At 44.4% G+C, this 20,433-nt stretch overlaps 2 protein-coding genes across 4 annotated transcripts in view; one reads left to right on the top strand and one right to left on the bottom strand.

Annotated features, from left to right (window-relative positions):
- LOC115101946 (basal cell adhesion molecule-like) overlaps nucleotides 1–20,433 on the top strand; it is a 206,667-nt gene that overhangs the window by 173,782 nt on the left and 12,452 nt on the right. For both annotated transcript variants that reach the window (XM_065008009.1, XM_065008007.1), the window contains 8 exons: nucleotides 831–1,050; nucleotides 8,725–8,792; nucleotides 9,908–10,004; nucleotides 16,756–16,938; nucleotides 17,600–17,721; nucleotides 17,902–18,049; nucleotides 18,205–18,320; nucleotides 19,626–19,767. In XM_065008009.1, coding sequence (XP_064864081.1) covers nucleotides 831–1,050; nucleotides 8,725–8,792; nucleotides 9,908–10,004; nucleotides 16,756–16,938; nucleotides 17,600–17,721; nucleotides 17,902–18,049; nucleotides 18,205–18,320; nucleotides 19,626–19,767 — 1,096 coding nt within the window. The remainder of the gene's footprint in view (nucleotides 1–830; nucleotides 1,051–8,724; nucleotides 8,793–9,907; nucleotides 10,005–16,755; nucleotides 16,939–17,599; nucleotides 17,722–17,901; nucleotides 18,050–18,204; nucleotides 18,321–19,625; nucleotides 19,768–20,433) is intronic.
- Nucleotides 3,084–19,698, bottom strand: LOC135563953 (mucin-3B-like). 2 transcript variants are annotated; one of them, XM_065008014.1, is made up of 3 exons: nucleotides 19,609–19,697; nucleotides 14,641–14,718; nucleotides 3,084–9,980 (listed from the first exon to the last, which is right to left on the bottom strand). In XM_065008014.1, exon 3 carries the CDS (start codon nucleotides 8,208–8,210, stop codon nucleotides 6,783–6,785), a length of 1,428 nt encoding a protein of 475 aa, XP_064864086.1. In that variant the 5' UTR covers nucleotides 8,211–9,980; nucleotides 14,641–14,718; nucleotides 19,609–19,697; the 3' UTR covers nucleotides 3,084–6,782. The 2 variants fall into 2 exon arrangements, with proteins under 2 accessions (XP_064864086.1, XP_064864089.1); XM_065008017.1 differs by having other exon boundaries at nucleotides 3,092–9,980; nucleotides 14,641–14,690; nucleotides 19,609–19,698.

Raw genomic sequence — 20,433 nt, 5'->3', positions numbered from 1 at the left:
TAGCTGTGCAGGAAGGCTCCCCATTCAACCTGACTTAGCTTGAGAGAATCTGCAGAGAAGAATGGGAAAAACTTCACATGTAATCGCTGCCAAAGGTGCTTCAACAAAGTACTGAGTAAAAGGTCTGAATACTTGTAAATGTGATATTTCAGTTTTTTTTGTTAATACATTTGGGGTATTGTGTGTAGATTGATAAGGGGAAAAACTACTCAATCAATTTTAGAATAAGGCTGTAATGTAAAAATGTGGAAAAAGTCAATGGGTCTGAATACTTTCCGAATGCACTGTACATATCATTGTGAAGTGTCTGTGTTGTTTATTGAACTTGTGAAAAATAAATTCCTCTCTGGCCATCTACCCCTTCCCCTCTCTCCTCTTCCCCTCTCTCCACTTCCCCTCTCTCCTCTTCCCCTCTCTCCACTTCCCCTCTCTCCTCTTCCCCTCTCTCCTCTTCCCCTCTCTCCACTTCCCCTCTCTCCTCTTCCCTCTCTCCTCTTCCCCTCTCTCCACTTCCCCTCTCCTCTTCCCCTCTCTCCACTTCCCTCTCTCCTCTTCCCTCTCTCCACTCCCCCTCTCTCCTCTTCCCCTCTCTCCTCTTCCCCTCTCTCCACTTCCCCTCTCTCCTCTTTCCCTCTCTCCTCTTCCCCTCTCTCCACTTCCCCTCTCTCCTCTTCCCCTCTCTCCACTTCCCCTCTCTCCTCTTCCCCTCTCTCCACCCTGATTGCTTTTCATCTAATTTATTTTCTTCACTCTTTCTAATCTCCCTCTTCTCTCTTCCTCCCCTCTTTTCGTTTCCTTCCTATCCCCCTCTCTCCTCTTCCCCTCGTAAGGAGGAGAGTGGCACCAGGAAGCGTGTTGCGTTCCGCTCCGTGTCGGGCGGCGAGGGGAAGAGTGATGAGGGGACACGTCTGTCCGACAGAGTGACCATGGGAAGGGACTTCTCTCTGACCATCTCCCCCGTGACGGTGGAGGACCAGCTGCCCTTCTACTGCCAGGTCACTGCTGGCCCTGCCGGGGTTGGAGAGGCCATCACACAGCTCAAAGTCTTCTGTGAGTTACTGACCACTGACATTGAGAGTGACCCTACTGTGACCTATAGAGTGACCTTGCTGTGACCTTTAGAGTGACCCTACTGTGACCTTTCACTGTATGGGATGCCGTCCTGATTCTGACTGTCGGGATGACAGTGTGTGTGTTGTGTTTGCTAGATGAGAGTGTGTGTGTTGTGTGTGCTAGATGAGAGTGTGTGTGTTGTGTGTGCTAGATGAGAGTGTGTGTGTTGTGTGTGCTAGATGAGAGTGTGTGTGTTGTGTGTGCTATATGAGAGTGTGTGTGTTGTGTGTGCTAGATGAGAGTGTGTGTGTGTGTGTGTGTGTGTGTTGTGTGTGCTAGATGGAGTGTGTGTGTTGTGTTTGCTAGATGAGAGTGTGTGTGTGTGTGTTTTATGTGCTAGATGAGAGTGTGTGTGTTGTTTGTATGTGCTGGATGAAAGTGTGTGTGTTGTGTGTATGTGTGAGTGTGAGTGTCTAAATCAGGGGTCCCCAAACTTTTTCCTGTGAGGGCCACATAACTTTTCCCTTCTCTGATGGGGGGCCGGTGTCAGTTTGTAACAGAAAAAGTGTGACGATCGTAGGGGAGCTTAAAAAATTTATTGTTTTCCAGAAAGCCACACATAACCAAATAACCCTTTCCAGGTTCTTTACAGAAAAAAAGTCAGGAAACAAATAATAACACTATTAATGAAATAAATAATAACTAAATAACCCTCTCTGAGTTCTTCACAGAAAAAACAGGAAATAAATAATAACTAAATAACTCTCTCTGGGTTCTTCATAGAAAAAAAAGCCATGGAACATTAACTTTCTGTCGTGCCATGCACAATCTTAACAGATAAAAGTTCAGCTCAGTTGTCAGAGCAGAATCTCTCTGACACATATGAGCAGTCTCTTAAAGTTCTTGTGTTCCTTCCTTATAATCCTTTTGTAGGTTCCAGTAGGCTTGTAGACACCGCTGTTTGCAGCTCTCTCTCATCAACTTCCTGTGAAAACCACAAAAGAAGCAGGTTGAGAAACTGAACTAAGTGATACAGCACCTACACAGCACAATACATTTCACTACCAGTATGGTTGTAAAGATGGATTTTATCCCAGTAGATTTTATTATGATTATATTTGTTTATGCTCAGAATGACTCATTCAAGTCAGAAAAGTGAGCTTACCTATGTATGTTCATCAGTGTGAACTGTGGGCCTGCATCTGGCTGGTGAGAAGTTGAATATCAGGTTCCATTCTAGTTACAGCCAGTCTCAAGCACTGATGCAAATGTTCATCTGTCAATCTTGATCTCATCTGGGTTTTCAGCAGTTTCATGCGAGAAAAGGTTTTCTCGCAGATATACGTGCTGCCAAAAACTGTGGACATTTTCATTGCGTGTTTTTGAGGTTTGGATATGTGTCGTTTGGGAGGGCGGCATAGAAGTCAATGAGACTGTTGGGCTTGAATGCGTCTTTCAGAACATCACAGTTCTGTAACTCAGCCAACTCAAACTGATATGAAGGCTGGGAATAAAAATGAGCAGTTGCGCTGTGTCTTGCACGTCCGTGCTCTCATCCAGTGCTAATGAAAAAAGTCAAATTCTTTCGTCTTCTGCTGCAGCTGGGCATATACATTACTCCCGATTTCTTCAACGCGTCTGGTGATTGTACTCGCCGACAGACTTACGGCATTAAATGCATCTTTCTTCTCGGGACACACCTCCTCCGCGACAGCATCCATACATTTCTTAACAAACTCTCCGTCAGTGAAAGGCTTACCGCTTCTTGCTATCAGTTTAGCAACCCAAAGCTGGCCCGAACGGATGCCTGGTTCAGCTGAGCTTGGCGTACAAATGTATTCTGCTGAGATAGTAGTCCACTTTTTAGCTTTGAGAGTTTGTCTGCTCGTATTTGGCCTTGCAAGCTATCGTACTTGTCTTTGTGACGGGATTCATAGTGTCGGCGAAGATTGTATTCTTTGAATACCGCCACCGTCTCTTGACAGATGAGACAAACAGCCTTTTCTTTGCATTGAACAAAAAAAAAATTGTTTGTCCACTGCAGGTTAAATACCCTGCATTCTGAATCAATTTTTCTCTTACCTAACCTTTTCGCCATTATTCCGTTCTCTCTTTGACAGGGCCGGGCCTAGGATTTTTTTTCTGGAGGCCAAATAGGAAAAAAATTCGATAGCGTCTCTGGTATTGTTCAGAGGGCCGGGCCAAATGTGCTGACGGGCCGTATCCGGCCCGCGGGCCGTAGTTTGGTGACCACTGGTCTAAATCAATGATTAACGTATAAACTTAGTGAATGAACAATATTATTTTTGCATTGCAGAGTGTAGTCAATAATAAACATTATACATGAACATTATACATGAACATGAACATAAATACTGAGTAGAACAACGTAAAATGATTCAGATAATAAATGGGCGTGAAAGGAAAACTCTTTCTTGCACCTTAACATTTCATCTTTGTAAGAAATCTAGATAATTATTATTCATTTTTTTCTTTGAGAGAAAACTATCTCTAATAAGCTGCCCAGAGGTCAATTAGTCCTATGAACATCACACTTGACACAATTTATTAATAGTTCAATTGCATCTGTCATGTCTAATAGATGTCATCTTAATGACCGTCCAGAATTCTCCTGAATTATTGCCATGGTGATGAGAGCTGACCCCAGACTGGGTCGTTGTGTCCTTGTCAACCTCTAACCCCAACACATTAGCAATCCTATTCCTAGTGTTAAAATACACCAGGAATATAGTGTTTGGGGATGGCCCAATATCAATAAATATCCTTATTTTGGGTTGGGCCAATGGGGGTAGAGGGTGAATGGTGTTGGTTAGAGAATTGAGTGACACTTCAATGACGGCCTACCCCGGCCAAACCTGGACGACGCTGGGCCATTTGTGCGCCGCCCTATGGGACTCTCAATCACGGCCGGTGGTGATACAGCCTGCATTATAAAGAGTACCTTAATGGAGCACTGATACAATTCATTACGACAGGTCAAATACCTGACTATAGACTTTAACAGGCCACTCAGGACTGTTCCCTAAAGTACTGTATCTCCTCTTTGTCTGCCTTCCTCTCCCTACTGAATAGGAGCAGTTTTTTAATGACTCTCGACAAGTGTTCTGAAACAATGGGCTTCCTTAGGGAGGTTTACACTACAGCAGCAGGTATAATGGTCTGAGCAGAATGGGACACAATGATACACTCCCTGACACCATATATCCTGCCTCCATTTCCCTCAGCTGTGTGTGTGCGTGTGTGTGCGCACGTGTGTGTGTGTGTGTGTGTGTGTGTGTGTGTGTGTGTGTGTGTGTGTGCGCGTGCATCCATGCATGCTACTTCCCTCTCTATGACGTCTAACTTGCTTTCTTTCATTTCCATGTGGAAACTGACACCCATGTTAAACAATGTGTTACATTTCTGACAGTTCTAGTCAGCAAACAGACACCTGGAAGAACAATGAGGAGCAAGACAGAGGAGAGAGAGCAATATAGAAAGAGAGGAGTGAAAGGAGAAGAATTAGGGAGAGGTGAGAGAGAGAAAGATGGAGTGAGGAAAGAGAGAGAGAATGATAGAGGGAGATGATGGAGAGAGGGAGATAGAGGGAAGTGTGAGAGAGAAAGGTGTTGGCAGGAGAGAGAGAAAGATAGAGGGAGGTGAGAGAAAGAAAGATAGAGAGAGGGAGAAGAGAGAGACATATAGAGAGAAGGATAGAGGGAGGAGAGAGAGAGAAAGATAGAGGGAGGTGAAAGATAGAAAGCGCGAACCACTGCTTTTAATCAGGGCAAGGCAACCGGAAACATGACCGAATACTAACAGTGTAGCTATTCTCTCCGCAAGGCAATCAAACAAGCTAAGCGTCAGTATAGAGACAAAGTAGAGTCTCAATTCAACGGCTTAGACACGAGAGGTATGTGGCAGGGTCTACAGTCAATCATGGACAACAAAAAGAAAACCAGCCCCATCGCGGACCACGATGTCCTACTCCCAGACAAACTAAACAACTTCTTTGCTCGCTTCTCCTTCACCGCAGCGAACGTGAGTAAAGCATTTAAACGTGTTAAACCTCGCAAGGCTGCCGGCCCAGACGGCATCCCCAGCCGTGTCCTCAGATCATGCGCAGACCAGCTGGCTGGTGTGTTTACGGACATATTCAAACAATCCTTATCCCAGTCTGCTGTTCCCACATGCTTCAAGAGGGTCACCATTGTTCCAGTTCCCAAGAAAGCTAAATTAACTGAGCGAAATGCCTAGCACTCACCTCCGTCATCATGAAGTGCTTTGAGAGACCAGTCAAGGATCATATCACCTCCACCCTACCTGACACCCTAGACCCACTACAATTTGCTTACCGCCGCAATAGGTCTACAGACGAGGCAATCGCAACCACACTGCACACTGTCCTAACCCATCTGGACAAGAGGAATACCTATGTGAGAATGCTATTCATCGACTACAGCTCAGCATTTAACACCATAGTACCCTCCAAACTCGTCATTAAGCTCAGGATCCTGGGTCTCAACCCCGCCCGGTCCTGGACTTCCTGACGGGCCGCCCCCTGGTGGTGAGGGTAGGAAACAACATCTCCACCCCGCTGATCCTCAACACTGGGGCCCCACAAGGGTGCGTTCTCAGCCCTCTCCTGTACTCCCTGTTCACCCATGACTGCGTGGCCATGCACGCATCCAACTCGATCATCAAGTTTGCAGACGACACTACAGTGGTAGGCTTGATTACCAACAACGACGAGACAGCCTACAGGGAGGAGGTGAGGGCCCTCGGAGTGTGGTGTCAGGAAAAAAAACTCACACTCAATGTCAACAAAACAAAGGAGATGATCGTGGACTTCAGGAAACAGCAGAGGGAGTACCCCCCTATTCACATCGACGGGACAGTAGTGGAGAAGGTGGAAAGTTTTAAGTTCCTTAGCGTACATATCACAACTGAAATGGTCCACCCACACAGACAGCGTGGTGAAATTCAGGAGGCTGAATACAGGAGGCTGAAGAAATTTGGCTTGTCACCAAAAACACTCACAAACTTTTACAGATGCACAATCGAGAGCATCCTGTCGGGCTGTATCACCGCCTGGTACGGCAACTGCTCCGCCCACAATCGTATGGCTCTCCAGAGGTTAGTGAGGTTTGCACAATGCATCACCGGGGGCAAACTACCTGCCCACCAGGACACCTACACCACCCGATGTCACAGGAAGGCCAAAAAGATCATCAAGGACAACAACCACCCGAGCCACTGCCTGTTCACCCCGTTATCATCCAGAAGGCGAGGTCAGTACAGGTGCATCAACGCTGGGACCGAGAGACTGAAAAACAGCTTCTATCTCATGGCCATCAGACTGTTAAACAGCCATCACTAACATTGAGTGGCTGCTGACAACATACTGACTCAAATCTCTAGTCACTTTAATAATGAAAAATTGGATGTAATAAATGTATCACTAGTCACTTTAAACTATGCCACTTTATATAATGTTTACATACCCTACAGTACTCATCTCATATGCACATACTGTACTCTATACCATCTTGCCTATGCCGTTCGGCCATCGCTCATCCATATATATCTTTATGTACATATTCTTATTCATTCCTTTACACTTGTGTGTATAAGGTAGTTGTTGTGAAATTGTTAGATTACTTGTTAGATATTACTGCATGGTTGGAACTAGAAGCACAAGCATTTCGCTACACTCGCATTAACATCTGCTAACCATGTGTATGTGACAAATATAATTTGATTTGATTTGAGAAAGATAGAGGGAGGTGAGAGATAGAGAAATATGGAGAGAAGTGAGAGAGAGAAATACAGATGGGGAGGAGAGAGAGAAAGATGGAGGGAGTACAGAGGGAGAAAGATGGAGGAAGGAGTGAGGGAGAAAGATAGAGGGAGGTGAGAGAAAGATAGAGGGAAGTGAGATAGAGAAAGATAGAGGGAGGAAAGAGAGAGAGAAAGATGGCGGGAGCAGAAAGAGAGAAAGATAGAGGGAGGAGAGAGAAAGATAAAGGGAGAAGAGAGAGAAAGATAGAGGGAGGAGAGAGAAAGATAGAGGGAGGTAAGTGAGAGAAAGATAGATAGATGGGACAGAGAGAGAGAAATATAGAGGGCAGAGAGAGAAAGATAGAGGGAGGTGAGAGAGAGAAAATAGAGGGAGGAGAGAGAGAGAGAAATATAGAGGGAGGAGAGCGAAAGAAAGAAAGAAAGATAGAGGGAGGTGAGAGAGAGAAAGATGGAGAGAGGGAGAAATATAGAGGGAGGTGAAAGAGAGAGGGAAGTAAGAGATAAAGATAGAGGGACGTTCGAGACAGAAAATAGAGGGAGGTAAAAGAGAGAACGATAGAGGGAGGTGAATGAGAGAAAGATGGAGGGAGGTCAGAGCGAGAGAAAGGTGGAGAGGGGGAGAGGGAGAAAGATGGAGGGAGGAGACAGGGAGAAAGATAGAGAGAGAAAGATTGGTGGAGGTGAGAGAGAGAAAGATAGATGGTACGGTGAAAGAGAAAGATGGAGGGAGGTGAGAGAGAGAGAGAAAGATAGAGGGAGGTGAGAGATAGTGAAGGATAGAGGGAGGTGAGAGATAGTGAATGATAGAGGGAGGTGAGAGAGAGAAAGATATATGGGGCAGAGAGAGAAAGAGATAGTGAGATAGAGGGAAGTGAGAGAGAGAAAGATGGAGGGAGGAGAGAGGGAGGAACATAGAGGGAGGTGAGATATAGAGAGAAAGATGGAGGGAGGTGAAAGAGAGAAAGAGAGAGGGAAGTAAGAGATAAAGATAGAGGGAGGTTCGAGAGAAAAAGATAGATTGGGCAGAGAGAGAGAAAGATAGAGGGAGGTTCGAGAGAAAAAGATAGATTGGGCAGAAAAAGATAGATTGGGCAGAGAGAGAGAAAGATAGAGGGAGGTTCGAGAGAAAAAGATAGATTGGGCAGAGAGAGAGAAAGATATAGATAGAGATAGATAGAGGGAGCTGAGAGAGCGGGAGAGATATATGGAGGTGGGAGAGAGAGAAAGGTTGAGGTAGGTGAGAGAGTGACGTAAGGGAGAGATAGGGAGATCATGTCAATGTTATTAAATGTCTGCTGTTTATTATTATAGTCAGACGGCAGCTGTGGTCTCGCTGCGATACCATGACCTTGCATGTGAATGAGCGAGGGAGTGAGAGATACATTGATGACAGAGAGATAGAAACAGAGGGAACACACAGCAGTGTGTGAGAGAGAGAACAAGGAGTGTGTCTCTTGTCTGTGACCCGTATCAGCCCACTGAAACCGAGGTCACAGTGGAATAATCCACACAGGGATGTTTACCATTGCCCTAATTGGAGGCGTGTGTGGTTGTGTGTTTGTGTTTGTGTGTGTATGTGTGTGTGTGTGTGTGTGTGTGTGTGTGTGTGTACATGCATGTTTGTGCATGCACTGCGTACATATGTGTGTCTGTGTTACTGTAGCTACAGTAAATGAATGCCACTCGTCTCTCTCAGGGTGACGTGAGCTTGGCACCTCGAGCTCTTCTTGTCTGTGTCAAGGCTCTGAGTGTTTCCGTCCTGTGATTGGTTCAGGTGCACTGGAACTATATATATATCAGAAAATGTGTGAATAGTGGACTTGCATTTTGTAAAGCTCTGATCTGAGATTATAACTCTCTCTTCCTCAGTCGCTCCAGAGATGCCAGAGGTCACTGGATCCAACCAGGCCATATCTGTTGGTGACTCCTCCACACAGGTTGGTTTCAACTATTTGTCCTGTAAACTTCCATTGTCCTTTAATGTTATTCCATTGTCCTCTAATGGTCTTCCATTGTCCTCTAATGTTCTTCCATTGTCTTCCAATGTTCTTCCATTGTCCTCCAATGTTCTTCCATTGTCCTCCAATGTTCTTCCATTGTCCTTTAATGTGCTTCCATTGTCCTCCAATGTTCTCCATTGTCTTCCAATGTTCTTCCATTGTCCTCTAATGGTCTTCCATTGTCTTCCAATGTTCTTCTATTGTCCTCCAATGTTCTCCATTGTCTTCCAATGTTCTTCCATTGTCTTCCAATGTTCTTCCATTGTCCTTTAATGTTCTTCCATTGTCCTCCAATGTTCTCCATTGTCTTCCAATGTTCTTCTATTGTCCTCCAATGTTCTCCATTGTCTTCCAATGTTCTTCCATTGTCCTCTAATGGTCTTCCATTGTCTTCCAATGTTCTTCTATTGTCCTCCAATGTTCTCCATTGTCCTCTAATGTTCTTCCATTGTCTTCCAATCAATGTTCTTCCATTGTCTTTCAATGTTCTTCCATTGTCTTCCAATCAATGTTCTTCCATTGTCCTCCAATGTTCTTCCATTGTCTTCCAATGTTCTTCCATTGTCTTCCAATGTTCTCCATTGTCTTCCAATGTACTTCCATTGTCCTCTAATGGTCTTCCATTGTCTTCCAATGTTCTTCCATTGTCCTCCAATGTTCTCCATTGTCCTCCAATGTTCTTCCATTGTCCTCCAATGTTCTCCATTGTCTTCCAATGTTCTTCCATTGTCTTCCAATGTTCTCCATTGTCCTCCAATGTTCTCCATTGTCCTCTAATGTTCTTCCATTGTCCTCCAATGTTCTTCCATTGTCCTCTAATGTTCTTCCATTGTCCTCCAATGTTCTTCCATTGTCCTCTAATGGTCTTCCATTGTCTTCCAATGTTCTTCCATTGTCCTCCAATGTTATTCCATTGTCCTCTAATGTTATTCCATTGTCCTCAAATGTTCTTCCATTGTCCTCCAATGTTCTTCCATTGTCCTCCAATGTTCTTCCATTGTCATCCAGTTGCTGAGTATCTTTCCCCTTCTCTCTCTGTGTGTGTGTATCAGGTGGGCCAGTGTGTGAGCCATAACGGTCACCCCCAGCCCAGGATCATCTGGTTCCAGGACTCCAAGCCTCTGCCTGAGGTCAAGGACAACAAAGAGAGTGAGTATACACTACTTCTACTTACTACTACTACTACTACTAGTAGTAGGTAAGAAACGCAACCCAAGCCAACGACAGTAATACAAACAATCCCGCACAAAACCTAGCGGGTAGTGAGAGATTAACTGATTAACTAAACTAGATACAGGTGAACACAAGACAGACAAAACCTAGCGGGTAGTGAGAGATTAACTGATTAACTAAACTAGATACAGGTGAACACAAGACAGACAAAACCTAGCGGGTAGTGAGAGATTAACTGATTAACTAAACTAGATACAGGTGAACACAAGACAGACAAAACCTAGCGGGTAGTGAGAGATTAACTGATTAACTAAACTAGATACAGGTGAACACAAGACAGACAAAACCTAGCGGGTAGTGAGAGATTAACTGATTAACTAAACTAGATACAGGTGAACACAAGACAGACAAAACCTAGCGGGTAGTGAGAGATTAACTGATTAACTAAACTAGATACAGGTGAACACAAGACAGACAAAACCTAGCGGGTAGTGAGAGATTAACTGATTAACTAAACTAGATACAGGTGAACACAAGACAGACAAAACCTAGCGGGTAGTGAGAGATTAACTGATTAACTAAACTAGATACAGGTGAACACAAGACAGACAAAACCTAGCGGGTAGTGAGAGATTAACTGATTAACTAAACTAGATACAGGTGAACACAAGACAGACAAAACCTAGCGGGTAGTGAGAGATTAACTGATTAACTAAACTAGATACAGGTGAACACAAGACAGACAAAACCTAGCGGGTAGTGAGAGATTAACTGATTAACTAAACTAGATACAGGTGAACACAAGACAGACAAAACCTAGCGGGTAGTGAGAGATTAACTGATTAACTAAACTAGATACAGGTGAACACAAGACAGACAAAACCTAGCGGGTAGTGAGAGATTAACTGATTAACTAAACTAGATACAGGTGAACACAAGACAGACAAAACCTAGCGGGTAGTGAGAGATTAACTGATTAACTAAACTAGATACAGGTGAACACAAGACAGACAAAACCTAGCGGGTAGTGAGAGATTAACTGATTAACTAAACTAGATACAGGTGAACACAAGACAGACAAAACCTAGCGGGTAGTGAGAGATTAACTGATTAACTAAACTAGATACAGGTGAACACAAGACAGACAAAACCTAGCGGGTAGTGAGAGATTAACTGATTAACTAAACTAGATACAGGTGAACACAAGACAGACAAATAGCGGGTAGTGAGAGATTAACTGATTAACTAAACTAGATACAGGTGAACACAAGACAGACAAAACCTAGCGGGTAGTGAGAGATTAACTGATTAACTAAACTAGATACAGGTGAACACAAGACAGACAAAACCTAGCGGGTAGTGAGAGATTAACTGATTAACTAAACTAGATACAGGTGAACACAAGACAGACAAAACCTAGCGGGTAGTGAGAGATTAACTGATTAACTAAACTAGATACAGGTGAACACAAGACAGACAAAACCTAGCGGGTAGTGAGAGATTAACTGATTAACTAAACTAGATACAGGTGAACACAAGACAGACAAAACCTAGCGGGTAGTGAGAGATTAACTGATTAACTAAACTAGATACAGGTGAACACAAGACAGACAAAACCTAGCGGGTAGTGAGAGATTAACTGATTAACTAAACTAGATACAGGTGAACACAAGACAGACAAAACCTAGCGGGTAGTGAGAGATTAACTGATTAACTAAACTAGATACAGGTGAACACAAGACAGACAAAACCTAGCGGGTAGTGAGAGATTAACTGATTAACTAAACTAGATACAGGTGAACACAAGACAGACAAAACCTAGCGGGTAGTGAGAGATTAACTGATTAACTAAACTAGATACAGGTAACACAAGACAGACAAAACCTAGCGGGTAGTGAGAGATTAACTGATTAACTAAACTAGATATAACAGACAGTGAACACAAGACAGACAAAACCTAGCGGGTAGTGAGAGATTAACTGATTAACTAAACTAGATACAGGTGAACACAAGACAGACAAAACCTAGCGGGTAGTGAGAGATTAACTGATTAACTAAACTAGATACAGGTGAACACAAGACAGACAAAACCTAGCGGGTAGTGAGAGATTAACTGATTAACTAAACTAGATACAGGTGAACACAAGACAGACAAAACCTAGCGGGTAGTGAGAGATTAACTGATTAACTAAACTAGATACAGGTGAACACAAGACAGACAAAACCTAGCGGGTAGTGAGAGATTAACTGATTAACTAAACTAGATACAGGTGAACACAAGACAGACAAAACCTAGCGGGTAGTGAGAGATTAACTGATTAACTAAACTAGATACAGGTGAACACAAGACAGACAAAACCTAGCGGGTAGTGAGAGATTAACTGATTAACTAAACTAGATACAGGTGAACACAAGACAGACAAAACCTAGCGGGTAGTGAGAGATTAACTGATTAACTAAACTAGATACAGGTGAACACAAGACAGACAAAACCTAGCGGGTAGTGAGAGATTAACTGATTAACTAAACTAGATACAGGTGAACACAAGACAGACAAAACCTAGCGGGTAGTGAGAGATTAACTGATTAACTAAACTAGATACAGGTGAACACAAGACAGACAAAACCTAGCGGGTAGTGAGAGATTAACTGATTAACTAAACTAGATACAGGTGAACACAAGACAGACAACCTAGCGGGTAGTGAGAGATTAACTGATTAACTAAACTAGATACAGGTGAACACAAGACAGACAAAACCTAGCGGGTAGTGAGAGATTAACTGATTAACTAAACTAGATACAGGTGAACACAAGACAGACAAAACCTAGCGGGTAGTGAGAGATTAACTGATTAACTAAACTAGATACAGGTGAACACAAGACAGACAAAACCTAGCGGGTAGTGAGAGATTAACTGATTAACTAAACTAGATACAGGTGAACACAAGACAGACAACCTAGCGGGTAGTGAGAGATTAACTGATTAACTAAACTAGATACAGGTGAACACAAGACAGACAAAACCTAGCGGGTAGTGAGAGATTAACTGATTAACTAAACTAGATACAGGTGAACACAAGACAGACAACCTAGCGGGTAGTGAGAGATTAACTGATTAACTAAACTAGATACAGGTGAACACAAGACAGACAAAACCTAGCGGGTAGTGAGAGATTAACTGATTAACTAAACTAGATACAGGTGAACACAAGACAGACAAAACCTAGCGGGTAGTGAGAGATTAACTGATTAACTAAACTAGATACAGGTGAACACAAGACAGACAAAACCTAGCGGGTAGTGAGAGATTAACTGATTAACTAAACTAGATACAGGTGAACACAAGACAGACAAAACCTAGCGGGTAGTGAGAGATTAACTGATTAACTAAACTAGATACAGGTGAACACAAGACAGACAAAACCTAGCGGGTAGTGAGAGATTAACTGATTAACTAAACTAGATACAGGTGAACACAAGACAGACAAACCTGAGTGAGAGATTAACTGATTAACTAAACTAGATACAGGTGAACACAAGACAGACAAAACCTAGCGGGTAGTGAGAGATTAACTGATTAACTAAACTAGATACAGGTGAACACAAGACAGACAAAACCTAGCGGGTAGTGAGAGATTAACTGATTAACTAAACTAGATACAGGTGAACACAAGACAGACAAAACCTAGCGGGTAGTGAGAGATTAACTGATTAACTAAACTAGATACAGGTGAACACAAGACAGACAAAACCTAGCGGGTAGTGAGAGATTAACTGATTAACTAAACTAGATACAGGTGAACACAAGACAGACAAAACCTAGCGGGTAGTGAGAGATTAACTGATTAACTAAACTAGATACAGGTGAACACAAGACAGACAAAACCTAGCGGGTAGTGAGAGATTAACTGATTAACTAAACTAGATACAGGTGAACACAAGACAGACAAAACCTAGCGGGTAGTGAGAGATTAACTGATTAACTAAACTAGATACAGGTGAACACAAGACAGACAAAACCTAGCGGGTAGTGAGAGATTAACTGATTAACTAAACTAGATACAGGTGAACACAAGACAGACAAAACCTAGCGGGTAGTGCGAGATTAACTGATTAACTAAACTAGATACAGGTGAACACAAGACAGACAAAACCTAGCGGGTAGTGCGAGATTAACTGATTAACTAAACTAGATACAGGTGAACACAAGACAGACAAAACCTAGCGGGTAGTGCGAGATTAACTGATTAACTAAACTAGATACAGGTGAACACAAGACAGACAAAACCAAACGAAAGAGGAAAAGGGATCAGTGGCAGCTAGTAGGCCGGCGGCAACATCCGCCGAGCGCCGCCCGAACAGGGAGAGGAGCCACCTTCGGTGGAAGTCGTGACAGTAGGCAAAAACTTAGTCAACTTAAAATGATGTGTTTTCTCAACTGGTGTGTTGATTCAACTAGAACTGGTTCTCTGTTCATCTTTACCTAAAAAGTACCAGTTACACACACCGTGCATTTAACATGTTTTCAACCTACATATTTGACACATGTTGTCATACATGATTACATTTGGTATGTTCATGTATACAGTAATTATTATTCAATTTCCTTACCTGGGATTTGACCTCACAACCTCTTGGTTCAGTTCATTCCGATCTTCCTGCTGCGCCACCATGTAAAACAAAACCCAGCTATGGGACATGTTACTTTTTAATAATTAGTTGAAACAACTCTTTTTTTGTGTGTGTCCGCTTCATATGTATATACTGTATTCTAGTCAAGGTCGTCCTATTTATCTATTGCTGTACACATACTATTCTACAATATGTATTCTACAGACACATTACATATTCTATCCATATGCTGTCCATCATTTCTATATATACCGTCATATATTCCATTCCCCTACTTTTGAAATAGTTGTTTATTGTTGTGTATTGTTAGATATTACTGCACTGTTGGAGCTATGAACACAAGCATTTCGCTACACCCACAAAAGCATCTTCTACAGTTGAAGTCATACACCTGAGCCAAATACATTTCAACTCAGTTTTTCACAATTCTTGACCTTTATTTCCTGTCTTAGGTCAGTTAGGATCACCACTTTATTTTAAGAATGTGACATGTCAGAATAATAGTAGAGAGAATGATTTATTTCAGCTTTTATTTCTTTCATCACATTCTCAGTGGGTCAGAAGTTTACATAGAATCAATTAGTATTTGGTAGCATTGCCTTTAAATTGTTTAACTTGGGTCAAACGTTTCGGGTAGCCTCCCACAAGATTCCCACAATAAGTTGGGTGAATGTTGGCCCATTCCTCCTGACAGAGCTGGTGTAACTAAGTCAGGTTTGTAGGCCTCCTTGCTTGCACACGCCTTTTCAGTTCTGCCCACAGATTTTCTATGGGATTGAGGTCAGGGCTTTGTGATGGCCACTCCAATACCTTGACTTTGTTGTCCTTAAGCCATTTTGCCACAACTTTGGAAGTATGCTTGAGGTCATTGTCCATTTGGAAGACCCATTTGCAACCAAACTTTAGCTTCCTGACTGATGTCTTGAGATGTTGCTACAATATATCCACATCACTTTCCGTCCTCATGATGCCATCTATTTTGTGAGGTGCACCAGTCCCTCCTGCAGCAAAGCACCCCCACAACATGATGCTGCCACCCCCGTGCTTCACGGTTGGGATGGTGTTCTTCGGCTTGCAAGCCTCCCCCTTTTTCCTCAAACATAACGATGGTCATTATGGCCAAACAGTTCTATTTTTGTTTCATCAGACCAGAGGACATTTCTCAGAAAAGTACGATCTTTGTCCCGATGTGCAGTTGCAAACCGTAGTCTGGAGGTTTTGGAGCAGTGGCTTCTTCCTTGCTGTGCGGCCTATCAGGTTATGTCGATTTCGGATAAAGATACTTTTGTTCCATGTTTCCTCCAGCATCGTCAAAAGATCCTTTGCTGTTGTTCTGGGATTGATTTGCACTTTTCTCACCAAAGTACGTTCATTTCTAGGAGACAGAACGCATCTCCTTCCTGAGCGGTATGATGGCTGCGTGGTCCCATGGTTTTTATACTTGCATACTATTGTTTGTACAGATGAACGTGGTACCTTCAGGCATTTGGAAATTTCTCTCAATAATGAACCAGACTTGTGGAAGTCTACCATTTTTTTCTGAGGTCTTGGCTGATTTCTTTTGATTTTCCCATGATGTCAAGCAAAGAGGCACTGAGTTTGAAGGTAGGCCTTGAAATACATCCACAGGTACACCTCCAATTGACTCAAATGATGTCAATTAGCCTATCAGAAGCTTCTAAAGCCATGACATCATTTTCTGGAATTCAAAACTGTTTAAAGGCAGAGTCAACTTAGTGTATGTAAACTTCTGACCCACTGGAATCGTGACACAGTGAATTATAAGTGAAATAATCTGTCTGTAAACAATTTTTGGAACAATTACTTGTGTCATGCACAAAGTAGATAACCAACTTTCAAAAACTATAATTAACAGGAAATGTGTGGTGTGGTTGAAAAACGAGTTTAAATGACTCCAACCTAAGTGCATGTAAACTTCCCACTTCAACTGTAATGTATGTGTGTGTGACACTTCAGAGGGAAGTTTATATACACTTAGGTTGGAGTCATTAGAGTCACAACTGCATATCCCGGGAATAAATTCTGTCTCATTCTAGTCAGCCCCTTCTGTTCTACCTCTCTCTCTCCCTCCAGAGGTGTACATGGTGCCGTCAGTGGTAAAGGAAGCATCAGGTCTGTTCACCATCACCAGCACCCTGATGATGCAGCCCCAGAAGGCTGACAAGGACAGCGTGTACCACTGCACCGTGGAGTACAGCATGCCCAACGACATGATCAAACAGATCGACTCTGACACCTTCTCCCTCACCCTCAACTGTGAGTGGCTGTCTGTCTGTATCTGTCTCCTCACTCTCTCTCATTCTTGCTCCCTCCTACTCTCACCTTTTCTGTCTCTCTGTCTGTCTGCCTTACTCTTTTCTGTCTCTCTGTCTGTCTGCCTTACTCTTTTCTGTCTCTCTGTCTGTCTGCCTTACTCTTTTCTGTCTCTCTGTCTGTCTGCCTTACTCTTTTCTGTCTCTCTGTCTGTCTGCCTTACTCTTTTCTGTCTCTCTGTCTGTCTGCCTTACTCTTTTCTGTCTCTCTGTCTGTCTGCCTTACTCTTTTCTGTCTCTCTGTCTGTCTGCCTTACTCTTTTCTGTCTCTCTGTCTGTCTGCCTTACTCTTTTCTGTCTCTCTGTCTGTCTGCCTTACTCTTTTCTTTCTCTCTGTGCTCTCTGTCCATCATCCACTTCTCATCATGTCATGTCAGAAACTGCAGTCCTGAGATCAGCCTGTCATTCATCACCCTTTTGAACTCTCCCTCTACCTCTCTCTCTCTCTCCCCCCTCCCTCCCTCCCTCCCTCCCTCCCTCCCTCCCTCCCTCCCTCACCCTCTCTCTCTATCTCCCTCTCCCTCCCTCCCCTCTACCTCTATTTCCCTCCCCCTCTCCCTCTCCCACGCCATCCCTTCCCCTCTCGCTCCCTCGCTCTTATCCAGATCCCTCTGAGACAGCGACCTTTGTCCTGTCGAACACTGAGCCAATCAGAGAGGGTGACGAGGTGAAGATGATGTGTGAGACAGATGGAAACCCTCAGCCTGAGTTTGATTTCTCCAAGGATGTAAGGACCAGCACACATGTACTGCATTTCAGACTATACAGCAGTGCAGCTATACACAAACCCTACAGTACTGCCATAGTACAACCTGTTCATCTCTTAAATCATTGAATAATCTCTCTCTCTCTTTCAATCCCCCCTCTCTCCACTCGCTCCCTCTTTCTTGCTCTCTCTCATGCTCAGGGGATAAACATTAAGGAAGGAGTTGCAGGCGGACTTTTGACTCTGAAGTCCGTCAAGCGTTCGGATGCTGGGGTGTACAGGTGTATGGCCACCGACTTTGATAACCTGGATGCTGATCTTAATGGAGAAGTCACCCTCTCTGTCCACTGTGAGTATCCATCCATCCTCCTGTCTCCCCTGAGGTGGTACGCTTTTGATCCCAGAACATAATCCATTTGACATGATTCTCTCTCTCTTCACCACCCTCTTTATATCTCCCTCCTCCCCCTCTTTCTTTGTATCCCTCTTTTCTCTGCCTCTCAGACATTGACCCAATGAGTGTGAGGCCTGCTGGTCCATTGTCGACAATGACGGGAGACATGGTGGAGCTGCAGTGTAAGACCAAGGCCTCAGACTCACATACCGTCCAGTGGAAGAAGGCAAGTCCAGTCCACCTCTCCCTGTGTTGCTACCAGTCCACCTCTCCCTGCTTCCTCCCTGTGTTGCTACCAGTCCACCTCTCCCTGCTTCCTCCCTGTGTTGCTACCAGTCCACCTCTCCCTGCTTCCTCCCTGTGTTGCTACCAGTCCACCTCTCCCTGCTTCCTCCCTGTGTTGCTACCAGTCCACCTCTCCCTGCTTCCTCCCTGTGTTGCTACCAGTCCACCTCTCCCTGTGTTGCTACCAGTCCACCTCTCCCTGTGTTGCTACCAGTCCACCTCTCCCTGTGTTGCTACCAGTCCACCTCTCCCTGTGTTGCTACCAGTCCACCTCTCCCTGCTTCCTCCCTGTGTTGCTACCAGTCCACCTCTCCCTGCTTCCTCCGTGTGTTGCTACCAGTCCACCTCTCCCTGCTTCCTCCCTGTGTTACTACCAGTCCACCTCTCCCTGCTTCCTCCCTGTGTTACTACCAGTCCACCTCTCCCTGCTTCCTCCCTGTGTTACTACCAGTCCACATCTCCCTGTGTTGCTACCAGTCCACCTCTCCCTGCTTCCTCCCTGTGTTGCTACCAGTCCACCTCTCCCTGCTTCCTCCCTGTGTTGCTACCAGTCGACCTCTCCCTGCTTCCTCCCTGTGTTACTACCAGTCCACCTCTCCCTGCTTCCTCCCTGTGTTACTACCAGTCCACCTCTCCCTGTGTTGCTACCAGTCCACCTCTCCCTGCTTCCTCCCTGTGTTACTACCAGTCCACCTCTCCCTGTGTTGCTACCAGTCCACCTCTCCCTGCTTCCTCCCTGTGTTGCTACCAGTCCACCTCTCCCTGTGTTGCTACCAGTCCACCTCTCCCTGCTTCCTCCCTGTGTTACTACCAGTCCACCTCTCCCTGTGTTACTACCAGTCCACCTCTCCCTGCTTCCTCCCTGTGTTACTACCAGTCCACCTCTCCCTGCTTCCTCCCTGTGTTACTTCCAGTCCACCTCTCCCTGTGTTACTACCAGTCCATCTCTCCCTGTGTTACTACCAGTCCACCTCTCCCTGCTTCCTCCCTGTGTTGCTACCAGTCCACCTCTCCCTGCTTCCTCCCTGTGTTACTACCAGTCCACCTCTCCCTGCTTCCTCCCTGTGTTACTACCAGTCCATCTCTCCCTGTTGTGAACTTGTTACTGGTTAAGGAATGTGGTTGTACTGAGCAGGACTGAGTTTTTGTGAGAACCCAGAGAGGGCATGGAAGAACAAGAGATAAAGAATTTGAGTATGTGTGTGTCCAACTGTCCCCTAACCTCATACCTGTGTGTGTTCAACAGGGCTCCACGGTGCTGTCCCAGACTGGTGTCTTGTCTCTGAAGTCGGTGACATTCGCTGAAGCTGGCGAGTACTCCTGTGTGGGTGCAGTGCCCTCTGTGCTTGGGCTCACCGCCAAGGCCAGCGTCAATCTCACCGTCTCAGGTACACAGAAGCACACACACACACACACACACACACACACACACACACACACACACACACACACACACACACACACACACACACAACCATGTGTTAGTGACCCTGTGGTGGTCCTGAGATTTTTCAGATAGGACTACAGGGCTTGTTAATGTATAAATAGATCATAAGACTCAGATGGAGTAAAGGAAGTGGTGATGGTCAGTATATCATAAGACTCAGATGGAGTAAAGGAAGTTGTGATGGTACAGTATATCATAAGACTCAGATGGAGTAAAGGAAGTTGTGATGGTACAGTATATCATAAGACTCGGATGGAGTAAAGGAAGTGGTGATGGTACAGTATATCATAAGACTCAGATGGAGTAAAGGAAGTGGTGATGGTACAGTATATCATAAGACTCAGATGGAGTAAAGGAAGTGGTGATGGTACAGTATATCATAAGACTCAGATGGAGTAAAGGAAGTGGTGATGGTACAGTATATCTCTTCCTGTGGTGGATTTGAATGATAATTTTATTTCCTGACATTCTCTCTCCCACTTTTTTTCCTATCTATATCTCTCTGCACCTCCCTACCCTCCTCCATCACCGTCTCTACCTCTCGTCCTCCTCCCTCTCTCTTCTCTCACTTTACCTCTACCTCTCTCCCACCCCCTCCCTCTCTCTC

This window comes from Oncorhynchus nerka, linkage group LG3, assembly GCF_034236695.1.
Source record: "Oncorhynchus nerka isolate Pitt River linkage group LG3, Oner_Uvic_2.0, whole genome shotgun sequence".
Classification (NCBI taxonomy): domain Eukaryota; kingdom Metazoa; phylum Chordata; class Actinopteri; order Salmoniformes; family Salmonidae; genus Oncorhynchus; species Oncorhynchus nerka.
The sequence above is the reverse complement of the archived record's forward strand: the minus strand, read 5'-3'. Positions and strand labels throughout refer to the sequence as shown.

What these genes read in the sequence shown, in the direction of transcription:
- LOC135563953 (XM_065008014.1), bottom strand. Translation starts at nt 8,210, where the DNA reads ATGCAAGGTCATGGTATCGCAGCGAGACCACAGCTGCCGTCTGACTAT.